The sequence below is a fragment of the Calypte anna genome, chromosome 8 (assembly GCF_003957555.1).
Source record: "Calypte anna isolate BGI_N300 chromosome 8, bCalAnn1_v1.p, whole genome shotgun sequence".
Taxonomy (NCBI): Eukaryota; Metazoa; Chordata; class Aves; order Apodiformes; family Trochilidae; genus Calypte; species Calypte anna.
In genome coordinates, this window is record NC_044254.1 from 16,117,673 (window position 1) to 16,132,192 (window position 14,520).

Here is a 14,520-nt window from a genome sequence, read left to right on the forward strand (position 1 = left end):
TGTCCAGTGGAAATTTGTGGGAGAGACTCAGGAGAGTTATTTAGTTTTCAAAAGGACGGGAGTGCTCTGATTCCTTCGCTTCAGGGGCATTTGGGACTACAGCCCTTAAAGAGAAAATTCTGACAACAGCTTATTCAATATAGTTTTTATTTTGATTGGCTTTTACTTTGTTCCACTGGATTTATTCCCCATGAAATTTGTGGTCTGAGTAAAGTGCTAGCAGAGCAATTATTGCCTTAAGTTTGCAAAGCTTCTAACACTGCAAGACTGCACTCAGTGGCAGACCTTAGGTGGTAGCACAACATGATGATTAAGTTAATGTAATTTTTTCTCAAGCAGTAGCCATTTACTATTGATGTGTCTAAATGAAGTGATTCTCCTGCCTGGAATGCACACCAGGCCAGCTTGTGCAGTCCTTACTTCCCCACAGGGGTCCTTACACAGATATTCCAGTGGCTCTCCAGGTTGAGGAAATGAGCTGTGCTCTGCTGCTGGGTTGCTGGGGAGCTGCCAACCAGAAACCAGTGTGGATATTGTACAATAAGTCTGCTTACCTTTTGTACAGGGATCAGCTGGCACACCTGGAGAAACTGGGCCAACTGGAAGCCTTGGTGAAAAGGTATAAGAACATATCGAATTACTCAGCAGCAAAATTCAGCTTTGAAATCTATTGGACTGATGAAATATTAATGAGATTGTTTGCTGACCACTGAAAAAGCTAATACTTGTGTAGCTATTTCAAAGCACAGGGATATAATAAGCGATAGCCTGACTCCCATTATTTGTGGTATGCATCTGGTATCTCTGATTTTACTTGGCAATGAATTTAGAGCTGATAGCTTTGCTATCTTGTTCATATTATGATACTTCCTTTACTATCTACTACTGTTATTGATTCACAATAATTGGCATAAATTATACTTGTTTCATACAGTGCTCATAGGTTATGCATTGCTGTTTAATGAAGAGAGGGAAGCAGAATGGTAAAATTTGGCTGTATGCATTAACTAAGTAAAGAAGACAACATTTTTAGTTTTGTCTGCTGTGCAGTAACAGTTGTGTTTACCAAAGCAAAGTTTGGCAGGCTTAACATGACCAGAACAGAATAAATAGCCTAAGCATATCTGACATGGTTTTATTTACGTGAAGTATTTTAAAACTGAAAAACAGGAAACTATTACTGGGCTGCACATCAGCTTCAATTATAATAATAACATAATTGTCAGAATGATCCGGCAACATTTATATTTTTTTCCCTGCAGGGCTGAATTATTTCATCTTGATTAGTGGCTACTATTTAGATATATTTTTGAGCAAGTTTTAATAATGTATTAGAACTTCCATGAAAATCTGATGATAATTTATATAATCTACAAAAGGAAATACATCAGTGGAAAGAATTGCAAGTTAAAGCTACAATTTAGAGAAGTCCCTATGATTGTTATCATATCATTTTAAAATGCAGCTTCAAAGGATTCTTGTTATTTGTAATTACAGTTGGCCCAACAAAGATTACTTTGGGATCCTGCTATTATTTGAGCTATGAGGAAAAAGGCAGTGAAAGACTAGTGGCAAATGTAAGCAAGCTGCTTCATGATGCAGTTGTTGTTGTCATCGTTATGTTGTTTCTTTGGAGTTTATTATCTTCTTTTGTGGATCAAGCAGAAAAATGTAAATATGCCGTGTAAATTTAAATTACAACCATACTTCCAGCGTAATTATTTTAAAGATGTGTGTCTTTAACAGTGCACAACATAAATTATATCATATCACTGTCATGTTCACTGTCTACTCTAAAAGAGTAATATTTGTATGAGGATAATCTACAGTCAAGCCTCTTTGGGCTGAGTGTTAAATGAATAAAAGGTGGGAAAGCTGTGTAAAATAAAAAAAAGACCCTTTGTGTTTCCCCTAATCTAGTTGCTTCTCCAGTTGCTGAAGGGTTGGTCTTGCATTTAGATCTGTGCTTTCCTGGCATTTATTGAAGGAATGAGGGAGAACAAAATTTTCTTTTTGGTTTGTTTGTTGTGGTGAATTTTATGGAGTTCAAGAAGTACATATCTATAAATGTGATGGGCCCAACAGAAAGAAAATGGAATCTGCTTAGATGAGGTTCATAAAGACTGATGTACCAAATGTATTCTTCAATCTTCTAGGGAAAGACAGAGAAATTAATCTTTTTATCTTTTCCAAATACAAGTGGGCTTATAGGAGGAAGGAGTGCAGAAATTCAACAAAAGGGAAAAATGCCCCTCCACTGTTTCTGAAGGGCAGTCCCTGAACCAATGGTGTTATGCACTGCACAGAAGTGGTTCCCTATAGCAACCAAGTCTCTGATACACCATAGGCTACAGTCCTCATGAAAAACCCTTGGTGTGGTACTGTTATTACAGGTCAGCCTTGTTGGCCAGATATGCTTGGTTCAATGGCTATGGAACCATGGGGAAGAGTACTCACTATTTTCTTTTTAATCTTTCATTAAAGGGAGACCGAGGCAGTCCAGGACCAGTAGGTCCTCCTGGAGACAAAGGTGTCATGGTAAGTCACAAATAACACGGAATCTGTAATTTGATAACTTACAAAGAGACTTTACTTTCCAAAATAGTCAAACTTTCACTCTTTTAACTCTGCAAGCTTCAGGGAAAAGAGAAGGATTTATGATGGGTTGTTCCTAGCAAGTTTCATTTAGCAGCTTTATCACCTCAGTGTGACATTGCAGAGGGATCTGCTGAATGAAGCAGCAGAGCAACATTTTTAATAAGTAGCTCCAAGCAGACTTACATTAAAAATTAAACACAATTAATTAAATTGTCTCCCATGCAGTCTGGCTTAGCACAGATTGTAATAGACAGACTGATAACCAGAATCATCTCTAATCCTACTGCCCAGCAGTACCAGACAGCTCCTGGGTGCCACTCTGGTGGGAGGTGTGGATTCCTGACAACACCACTTGTCCTAAATGAATACACAGCATATATGTCCCTTATCATGTTCATGTTGAAGTTCTTGAGGAGGAGTGGTCTGGAATTGGTTCTGCATTTGCTCGCAAACACTGTGATGGCTCCAGAATGTAAAGAGAAGGCATCTTGGCCCCATCTGCCCACATGAAGATGTTCCCTTTCTGTTCTCACTGTCACACCAAGATGTGAGGATTTTGAAATTCATTTTAGAACTCAGCAGCTTTTCTTTTAGTAAACCCCTGTCAGCTAGTGCCTGTGTTTGGGGAAACTTTATAGGTTGCTTTAATGATTATTTGTGATACAAACAAATCTCTGTTTTATAAACAAAATTTTGGGAATACTTTTTGCAAGATTAAACACTGTATTAACTTACCTCCAATTTTTAAGATAAGTAACTGGATTTATTGTTGTTATAATAGCAATTTTTATAGAACTTTTCTGTCTTTTCTGTATTTCAATTTTAGGGCTACTCAGGACCTCCCGGAGGCCCTGGACCAGTGGGACCAGAAGGTTTACCTGTAGGTATAGAGGGGTACTTTCATTTGACATAAAATGTACCATTTTCAATTTGTCTTTTTGCTCTGTTGAAGCTACAAATGGTTTCTAATTTGTACTGCAGTCTATAAAACTGTCATGAAAATTTGTGCATCTGCACACAAAGTCTGTTCACCTGCTCTTTACCATATTGATCCACAAGAGACAGGAAAACTTGTATCATTTACTCACCCATTTAAAAAAATCACCCTGTTGAGACAAGTAGGGAAATAGAATTTTTAAAAGATGGTTTATAATTGCACAGCAATTTTATTTCTTAATTCATTGATATCTAAAATAATTTATATAAAGTCATTAAGTATTTAGTTCCATTGCTAACCAAAAATAAATTGTTCTGATTTGCTGTGTATAATTGTCTTCAGTACAGACTGAATTTTTATTACAAATTCTTAGGGGTTTTTAACATACTGTTGCTGAAATACAGATTTCCCTTAGCAATTTTGGGATGTTGTGATTTATTGATCAGTCATATCTTATTCTGAATAAAGTTACATAGAGTCTCATTTGGGTTCTCATAGAGTTACATTTGGGTTTTTCTAGGTAATGTACCAGCACAATTCATATATTTGAACCATGAGTGAAAGTGATTGATTTGCTTTAGTTGCATTGTGCATGAGCCTTGTAATTTTCATAAATCTCTGCATAGAAGACAATAATAAGTTCATTTGACATGTAGGGACCTTCAGGGACAAGAGGACCACCAGGCCCACAGGGACCTAAGGGAAGAAGAGTAAGTAATATTGCTGTTGTATGTTACTTAGAGCAGAGAGTAGTGTGTTATCAATATGAATCTGATGGGTAATCCATGTACGATTCCTTTGAACTCTGTCCTGCAAACTAAAGCCATTTGTACTAAAATCAGACATGATACTTGTAGTTCCATGTAGAAAACAATATGAATATGAATTTCTCCTCACCTTACAGTTAAATGGGGGTTTGCTATTGATTTCAGCTCAAAGCAGGACCAGAATCAAAATGACCTTATTTTCTGTGTATATAAATATGCAAATGTTGGCATTTATAGCTACTATTGGACTGTTTCAATGACTGCTTTCTTTATCTACTTGTTGCTTATGTCTTGGGAAGATAATCAAACTCATGCAAACATACTTGTGAGAGAGGAAGAAGCTAAGACAGAAGATGGTGTATGCTCAAATCTCAAGCTTCTGATGAGATTGGCATTTCCATTTCATGCATTTTTATCATGGAAATGGGAACCATTTTTTTACTTTATACAAAACACTTATCCAAACCTACATAAACAATAAGGAAGACTGTCCACATGAGTTTGTATGAGCATTTGGTTACTATGCATAGAATCAGTATAACTATGGTAGCTTGTTACCTGAAGATGGTTGGCTACATGGGTATCATAAATGCTTCCCTTCATGTTCCCCACAAGTCACTTGCAGTTTCTCTCTGGTGGTTTTTTTGGTCATGCTTCTGCATTCTGAGCTCAAGGTACCTCCAGGAGATGGTTCCAGTTCATAGGAAAGATGAGTTTGGCTGCAGCCTGAGCAAGTGTATTCTCACGGGATTTATGGAGCTTCTCAAGAACATCAGCCTCTGCTAGCCACTTGAGAGCACATCCAGGCCTCCCATGAGATTTCTAGAACTCACACTGGTGGACTAATGAGTCTTCACAGTGGTGTTACCATCATGCAGTGCTTACCGCTCATTCCCAATAAAGTTCCCAAGTTCTTGTCAGTGAGATAGATTTGTTTGATTATTGCTGTCATAGGAGGCATAAACTTTTGTTGATACAGCACAACACAATTATAATCTTCCTTTATTGTTACTGCAATACATATGTTTCCTAAGAAAATACATGGTAAAAATTTGAAAGATGTAAGATCTAGAGGTTTTATTGCAGATAAAAATCAATAGTTGAGAAGCACATATTTAATTATGAATAAGATTTTAGATCAGAATGTATTGTAGAATATAAGATTTATGAACAATACATTCTTCTGCATTACTGTTTCATGATTGATTACCAAAACTTTTAGTTAATAGTTTAAGAGTTATGTTTTAAGTGTATTTGAAATAATATAGCTAATGTATTATATATTTGGATACTAATATAATATATTTGGAACAATATTTTGAATCTTCATTGTATTTGAAATATTCTGTATATCCAAAATGAACAATGCTTGGCAGCTTCATAGTACACTACAAGATAATTCTGAAGAGAAACTTCACATGTTTCCAATGAGTCTCCCTTCTTTAGTATGGTTTCCTCCCCTTTTGGATGAAATCTGTTTTAATTTATCTCTGCTTGTGGTGCAGTGTGTGAAATGTAGTATATGAAATTTATGATTGCTGTTAAAAGTCTACAATAGTGGCTCTGGGTTACCCTCTGTGTTGGAGAGTCTGCCAGCTTGCAATGCCAAGTGCAAGTGTTCTGGGGTTTAGTTTGCTGGGATTTTTTTGTTGCTTGTTGTTTTTTGGTTTTGTTTGTTTGTTTGTTTTAGATATAGGGTATAATTTATCCCAGACTTGTTTCCTTAAATGGGAGATGCAGATCTCAGCATACATCTATTTGCACTTAGAACTTGTGCTTATCTGAGCAATGTATCGGTAGAAGACACTGAATTTTCTCAACAGCTTATGGAAAAGGATATACCCACCATCATCAGAGAGAATCTGTATGGTCTTCCAAAAGTAGTTTTCATTTTCCCTTACAGTAAATGCGTATTTTAAAAGCCTATTTAAAAGGATATATTAATAAAAAATTATTTTGGGGGGAATTTGCTAATTTAATAATAGACACATTAATATATAATAAATTATCTGAAAAAAACAAAACAAAAAAAACCAAGAAACCAAACAAAATCATATACATTGAGAAATATTCAGTATTATTTGATAATTTTACATGCAGAATTAGTAAATGTTTCCCACGTCTTACTGGTCACTTGCTTGTTCTCTGAGCTGACTATGTCACACATATGTCATCTATCAGTGCCCAGGAAAATGCTTCTGTTGAGGTCTGTTTGTCAGGTATAACTGAAACACAGATATAGTTGTTTATGCAACACATCTGATAAAATTCAAAGAGAAACCTTAGTGATCTGCAGAGGGTGAGAATCCACCCCCACTGATAAACACAGTTGACTACCAAGAGCTGGTGTAAGCAGGAGTGTCCAACCCCAGGCATCAGAAATTAGCTCCTGAAGTGTTCAAAAGGTGCTTATACAGGTGTTTCCTGGTGAGAGGCTCAAGGGGCTCTTGGGAGCCCTATGATAGTACCTAAGGCAGCCTTCTGATAGGTGTGTGAATCTCTGCTTTGGTTTAGAGAAGTGGAGGGAAACCCAGCCTTTTTTGCTCCACAGGGAGATTTGAAAGTATGAATCAAAACAGCAATGCAAAGCAACTGTGAGGCTGAAAAGAAGTGTAGCATCATGGCACCTCTTTTTCTTCAGTGGTCTGATTCAGTGAACAAAAGGGTGCCTTATACCTGTGATTTTAGAAGGAGCATGTCTAAAAGTGAAATACATGCTGAAGTGTTACGTTGAATTGGGACACAGAAAGTAGTGGCATCAGAGGAGGAGTACATGTATTTTAGTAATTTTCATTGTAAAATGCTGATGTTTGAGCTTCACCTGAAAAGGAAAATGAAAAGCTCTTGGGCCCTATCAGTCCACTGGGGTTTCAGTGTTAGTGGTGGCCTATAGGATGAAGTGAGTTAGAAGACACTCAAAAGTAATTTGGTGTAAATAGTTGTCTCTGACATTGGTACTGAGCTGCTGCAGATTGTAGATTTTAATTACTTTGGACATAGCATTCCCCTCAACTCCTTCTCTGATCCTTCCCTCCTGGCAGGCTTGTCTGCCAGTATCATCAGAGCTGGAGACAGGGCCAAGCTACTGAGGTGAATGAGTCCTCCCTTGCAGGCTCTTCTCCCTCCCAGCAGCATCTGCTACCTGTGGATTGCTTTTATGGGGGAAAGAATTCACATAGGTACTTTCAGAATTTCTCTGAAAGGCACATGTACCCCTTAGGAACAACAAAGCATCAGGACACTGCTGTGCACCTGGTAGCAAATGCAGACCTGAGTGACCTCTGGTAATTTGATAAATTTATTGTGCAACTGAGGTAGAATCCTGTGGGATGGACTTAAAACTGTTGTAAATTCTCATGTAAATAACAAGGAACACAAAAAGCCAGTATTGTAATTTAGATTATATGTTGAAGGTAGAAAATAGTTGGTATTTAAGGAGTGTCTGTATTTAAGGAGTGTCGTGTCTTCTGCCAACTGAAACAAGAAATGTTAGGAGTCTGTCTCTATGATTTTGGCAGCACATCATTGAGTACATTGCTTATAATTAAAGATCACTCAAAATAAAACCCAAACATCTCAAGCTTTGTGGAAGTCCCAGTTTGGAGCTGTGGTTTATGCCTTTGTCTCCATCCAGCACGACTGGGAATAATTCATGGAAGGGGGTCCCAGAGTAGGCCCAGGTCTTCAGGCTCCACAAGCAAATTCTCACTGAAGCCACTGAGAATTTTCCTGTCCTCAGGACCAAAATATCAGACCCAAAGTAGAATCTCACATAAGGAAAATATCCAAGGGGCTGTGAAGCCTGGGGTTTGTCATTAAGGGATTCAGAAAGAGGTGTCAGAAGCTCTGAGTGGCAGGCCTCAGAAAAATGTGTACCACAGTCACATACAGAAGTTAAATAGAAGCACATGAAAATTTTCCTTTGTTGTATACTAAAATAAGAACATATCCCATCTTCACAGCTGGGATCTGCAGAAAGTCTTAAGAAGCACTGACCCCCTACTTTTGCACTGTCACAGAGGAGAATTCCTTCATCTCATAAATTTTGGACCTTTCAGCAACTGGTTCACTTCCAAGACTACCCAGCAGCCTGCTTCTGCCTGAGAGGATCCAGCTGCTCAGTCTCCAGTACACCCAGGACCCCCAGACAGCTGAAGCCAGGCTGTCCAGGAGTCTGTGGTGGATCTCAGTGTCAGAGGACTTTGGGGATATGCTACTGAACACAGTGCTAACACAGAGCTTCCTCAGCTCATGCTTGAGACTCAATCCACATCAGCTTGAGCCATGTGGCAGATTAGGTTCTTCTGTTAATAATTTTCTGTTAATTTAATGAAAACAAAGGGAGAAGACTCCATTATAGATACTTGAATGGCAGAATGACAGGTGGGAGGGTGAGAATATATATATATATATCTAAAAGAAAAAATTTCTCTCAATGACCAGGAGAAAGAAATAAGTTAGTCTGGAAGATGCTGGTAGCAGTGAAGGCAGCCATGAAACCATGGTTGCACAGTTTTTTTGTTGTTCTTGTTTGCTAATGTATGGAGAAGAAAACCACAATGTCAGGGACTGGTGCTGCTTTTAGTTCATACCCCAGTCTCCAACAAATACGAGTGTAGCTTTTGATTTGAGAGGAAAGAGGTCCTGCATCATCAGATCATCAGTGGGTGAAACCTAAGCAAAATTCTCAAGAGGTGCTAAGATTCTTAGCAGTTATTATTCTTCAGGCTGATGTTTAGTGTTTTAAATCTTAAAAGCAATCATTTTTCTGATCTTCATTTCTTGGAATGCAGCTCATCAAATTTTGAATTCAGTTTTCAAAAGACAGGTAAATGATGTAGTGTGATTTACTGCCATAAATTTGGGGTCAGGCAACAGCAGCCTCTGTCTGTAGCAGCCAGTAGAGTTATCTCTGTTTCAGGTGTGTCTGTACTGGCACAAAGAACCTCAGTTGCTTCAGAACATCAAGCATTCGGTTTTAATGTGTGATATCTTTCGTACTACTTACAGCAATGAATATGAAAACTAGAAAAACAGGTGTGCTTCAGGGATATGTGAAACAAATGGCCACTCTGCTTTCTGATGTATCACTAGCTGAGTGTGTTTGTCTTTTTCAGTTGCTCAAATGAAGTGAGACTAAAGTTGATACAGTTTGCTAATATTCTTCTGTGTCAACTACCAAAAGAGAGAAGTAGCTATATAGTCTGTTTGTTATCTTGACTCCTTCTGTATTTGGGAGTCAGAATGGGAGAACAAGAAGAGTGTGCTTTCTTAGATGAACTTTTTCTCAGTTTATTATCCTAGAGTTTTAAATAGTATGTTGCATTTTAAAAACAAACCTGAATCCATGCCAAAGAAAAAAGTAACAGCAATTGTCTGGCAGCCTTACTCCTCAGTGCTGCCACAGAGCAGGCAAACCATATGTATATTTCAGTCTGTACTAGCTGTTATAGATAGGAAATTATATGGATCCAATCGATGCTAATAATGATTCATGCCCTACTACTCACAGGAATGTTAAGATGTACTTTTGTTACAAAATCTTAGCAGGAGGTCCATTTTTTTTCTCTTTACAAGGGCCTCCATCACCCTAGAAAACACAGTAATGTTTTGGTTCTGATCTCTGAGGGCATTGAAGTCACTAGGAGGTTTTTTCCACAGACTTCAGTAGCCTTGGTTTGAGACCTTTGTAAACAAGATTCATACAGCAATCCAGAGTGTTGTCTTCTTGTAGCCTCTTTTGTCCTCTCACTTAAAAAAAATGCCTGTTAAATACTCAACCTGGCTTAGACCAAAATAAGAAAGATGTTTAGGCAAACCTGAGTTTTATCTCATAAAAGCCGTGTCCCAAACTATCAGGGTAGCAAAAGTATTCACACAGCTCTCCCTGGCTGCTCATTCTCCTTTTCTTACTGTTTGTCTTCATTTGTGCTGAAATGTTGATAGATCAACTGCTCATAGGATATGGCTCTGACAGGGGTTTTATTGTATATCAGCTCTCAGGAAAGCTCTTTTCTTAAGGGATTTCTGTTTCAGGAGGAATCCTGAATGTTCCCTCCATCTAGTTCTCTCTGACGCCAGGATGGTTCCCATGTCACCAGGAATGCTGTTGTGTCTCACCCTCCCACTACATACTGCTGTAAAAACCTGGCTCTGTCTTGAGAATTATCTAGCTCTTACTTGAAAGAGAATGGGCTTAGGTTGCTATTAACTGGTTTTAATTTTATTTTCTATATTCAAGCAGTCATGATGTTTAGTATTATGGGAATAGCCTTCTAAGTCAGCATGGATAAAATAGTCCTTTCTGTTTTGCTCATGATCTATTCTAAGGATTTTTCATTTGCTTCCAAACTAACGGTTTTACATATCCAGTCTTATAAATTTCTGAATATTTTGGTAATACATATTTGGTATACTGTAATACAATAATATAACGGGGTATCTTTGTTCATCTATTTGCTTTAAAAAGTCAATTTACAAGAGACGTTTAAGTCTAACAATAGAGTGCTTTGCTATGCAAGATTATAAATTGTTTTTAATCTTGCCTCAAACTGTTTTATCAATGAGGTTTTTCAAAGCTGGGTTTTTGCATATGCAACTTATTATCTGCTTAAAAGCAAGAGCTCCAGATAACCAGTCCTCATCTATATTGTTCTAAATGTGGGCCTGCTGCATATGTACAAAGTGGATGGAAAGGAGATCAAAAACCATCAGCCTGCAAGATGGCTGGCTCCAACAGACAAAGTTCTGTTTACATGTTTATTAAAAAAGAAAACAAACAAACTTTCTCCTAAAATTCATATTTCACCAAACCATAAAATTATTTTATACTTTGAAGCTTTGACATTCAATAAAAATCTTTTTTCATGCTAAAAACAGCATTACCCCTCTCCTAAATCTCATGTTGCATCTCCCTTCTGCTAACTCAAAATAATGCATAATTAAAATTCAAAATCACTTGTTAATTATTCAGGGGCCGAGAGGTCTAGATGGTCCTCCAGGAGAACCAGGAACACAAGGCATTAAGGTAAGTGCTTATGTTGCTGAGTACTATACAAAATATTGAGAAGGACCAGAATAGAAAAGAAAGAAAGAAAAAAAAAGCAAAAACCTCAAAACAAAAAAAAGGCAAAAAATGGCATGTCAGAAGCCATAAAAATCCATTTAATCCAGGAGGGGATTTGCAAATTTCTGCCACCTTCAAGTACATCCTTATTATGGTATAAACCCATCTAACCCTAAATCTTGTACTTTCTGCAGAATTACTCAGCATTTAAGCTGTCAGGAACTGTATGCAGTTAATCTAGCAAATATGCAAGTAGAATTCACACACTGTTGGTTGTTTATCAGGGTGAAAGTGGTGATCTGGGAAAGAAAGGAGTTCCTGGGCTCATTGTAAGTATTGTAGCCAATTTTTGTAGTACGGCTCAAAACAATTGCTGCTGATTTCTGAGCTATGTTTGGAAATAATCTGAAGCCAGCGCTGTCTTTCATTATTTCTTTTTGACCAGGGTAAAGCTGGAAATCCAGGAGAAAGAGGAGATCAGGGTGCACTTGTGAGTATGGAAGTTTCCAGTACTTATATCCCCTCAAAATCCACCAAATCTTATACTCAGATAGGAGTTTCACAGTCAGGTAGGAGGAAATTTGTCTACTTTAGAGCAGCTGGAAAACTCTGACAGTACAGCTGGCATTTATTTGTGCAAGGAATCAGGGGCAGAAGTGACAGTAAGTGTGATAATGGTCTAGTTCCATCACAAGACCAGTGGTTTCATGGAATACAACATGATAGAAATTTGCAGCAGAAGAAATGGCCACTGTAGTTAGTAGGGGGTCCTAGAAGTTGCTTTTCATTTCTTTAGTTTCACTGTAGTCTTAAGGGAGAAAGTCATTGTGGCATTAACACAGAAAAATAATTCTTTGATGCATTATAGTGTAAATGTGTATTATCAGCGTTGGGGTAAATGTAGAAAAATATGTAAAAAGTATATCCCATATAGGAGAAAAGTCCTCCTGTTAGTGTTTCTTTCAATGGAAATTTGACATGTGCTGTTTGAGTGGGTTTTTTCACAAATATGGTTACCTGTCAGTCCAAATTGTATTGAATTTTCAATGAGGAAGGAACCAGAAAAGCAGAAACAAAGCAGTAATGGTGGTGATTTTTTGGTATTTCTCTTGCCTCTTCTGCTCAGATTTAGGAGCTTCTTATCTCTGATCTTTGATGGGTTGGGTTTTTTCATTTCTTCTTCATTCACTAGGGCTTTTATGTGTATTTATTTATGCAGAAATGAATGAAACAAAACCTCATCTGGTTGAAATGATGGGAATTAGTGCAGTTATTGCAAAGTACAAGATACTGCTCTGTTACTCCTACAGCTGCAGTTTTTAGTAGAGTATGAGGCAGATATGCTATGGGGCAGGTTGAGCAGTCAGAAGAGTTAATTGTGAAATGTACTGATCACCTCAAGCACGGTCTGTAGGGCAGGATGTTTGTAATACTGTGTTACTGTGTATAGTTGCACACACAAGAAGCACGGGTCAAAGGAGAATGATGAGAAACTGGTTGGATGGTGGGTCAGCTAAGATCCATCTCAGTAAAAGAAGCTGAGGAAGGTTTTATCAGGGCTCTTTCACCTGCCACTGCAGATAGAGATGTGGCAATGCACGTAAACCAGAAGAAAAGACTGCATGTATTTCTTTGGTTTTTCTGAGCAAGCTACTGAGTAAGTAGAATTAAGAAAGGAAATACAGAAATTTTCACAAGAATATGAAACAGCTTGTTTCCAATGATTTTTTAAATTTTATTTTAATCTTTCAGGGTTTGCTTGGACCTCCTGGAGCCACAGGAGACAAGGGACCAATGGGAGAGCCAGTAAGTTGATCCTTATGCCTGCTTTAAAATTTTTCCACATATTATACTGAGTTCTCTGGTAACTCAAGCTCCATTTTACCCAGATTCAGTGTTGCCAGATGTGGTTAGGAAGGAATTGTGATGTAGTTGTTCCAAAACTGCAGGGCTAGCATATGTCTCTCTTGCTTAGAGTCTGCTCCCTTAGCATAACTTTTTCATACAGAAACTCATTAATCATACTGGGAAGCATTGTAGTAAGGGGTACACAACATAAGAGACCATGACAGAATGTGAACCACAGTTTCATGTGGTTCTATGCTGCATAGAGGTAGACATCTACATTATGGATTATGTAAATGTGCCAATGCAGATATTAGTGGTATTTTTTCAGGCAATTTTATGATAGTTATTCAGGAACTCAGGGGCCACATCTATTTGTCAGGTTCAATTTTCAGTAAAACAGAGACTATTATAGTAAAGCTCAGACATTCCTCTGACAAATGGATTCTTCTTCTGATTGTTATTATTTCAAAGCCATGATCACTTTTATGTGGTTAATATTGTAACAGAAAATTATGCAGAATCTGCAGCAGATATATGTGAAATGCTGCAAGGTGTAGCCATGACATGAGTAGTATTGCATCACTGTCTCTTGGGATAAATCAGGTTATATAAATACAGTGAAAGAGTGTGCTGTCCTAGGCTGCCATTTTATAGTGCAGAAATCTAATAGAGTTGTCAAAAATTGTGTTTTTACATTGGTGCTGAAAAGTAATTTTGCATGACATATAGTTAATCTAAATGCTGAAAATGAGCTGTTGATATAAAGTAGTTTATTTCTCTAATTATTTCTAATATTACTAAATATTATTTCTACTAACTCATAGGCTAACATGCCTAGAGCCACTACACATTTCTGGAGGAATGAAAAATACTAACATTTATTTAGGTAAATTTTCTTTTTGATAAAATTACCTACATTTCTTTTCTGCTCATCATCATAGAATCTACAAGTGCAGTGTCAGAAGTAAGACAACATTATGCTGTGGACAGAGTACCTTCTCTTTCCAGTGCTGAAAGAGTAAAATGTCTTTGGAAAACAGTCTGTGGAGCTAGGAAGAACTGATGAAAATAGCACAGGATGTTATGAAATGTGTGGCTTTTTATTTTGACTGTCCATTGAAACAGCTTGATTTCAACTTCTGAATGCCAGATGCTGAAGCAGTTTCTCTGTCCCTGTCACTAATTCTATACAGAGAAGAAAGAACTTAATTACTAGTGGAGGAGCTCAGAAATGTAAGCAATTAGGTATTTGCAGTAATGGGCTTGATGTAAATAACACTCTATCTACTTGTCAGACATTTCAA

General features: G+C 37.5%; 1 protein-coding gene across 1 annotated transcript in view; it reads left to right on the top strand.

Annotated features, from left to right (window-relative positions):
* Positions 1-14,520, top strand: part of COL24A1 (collagen type XXIV alpha 1 chain) — a 127,236-nt gene that overhangs the window by 73,912 nt on the left and 38,804 nt on the right. Inside the window, exons 25-32 of the mRNA XM_030455258.1 lie at positions 566-619; positions 2,485-2,538; positions 3,425-3,478; positions 4,192-4,245; positions 11,276-11,329; positions 11,653-11,697; positions 11,814-11,858; positions 13,121-13,174. Coding sequence (XP_030311118.1) covers positions 566-619; positions 2,485-2,538; positions 3,425-3,478; positions 4,192-4,245; positions 11,276-11,329; positions 11,653-11,697; positions 11,814-11,858; positions 13,121-13,174 — 414 coding nt within the window. The remainder of the gene's footprint in view (positions 1-565; positions 620-2,484; positions 2,539-3,424; positions 3,479-4,191; positions 4,246-11,275; positions 11,330-11,652; positions 11,698-11,813; positions 11,859-13,120; positions 13,175-14,520) is intronic.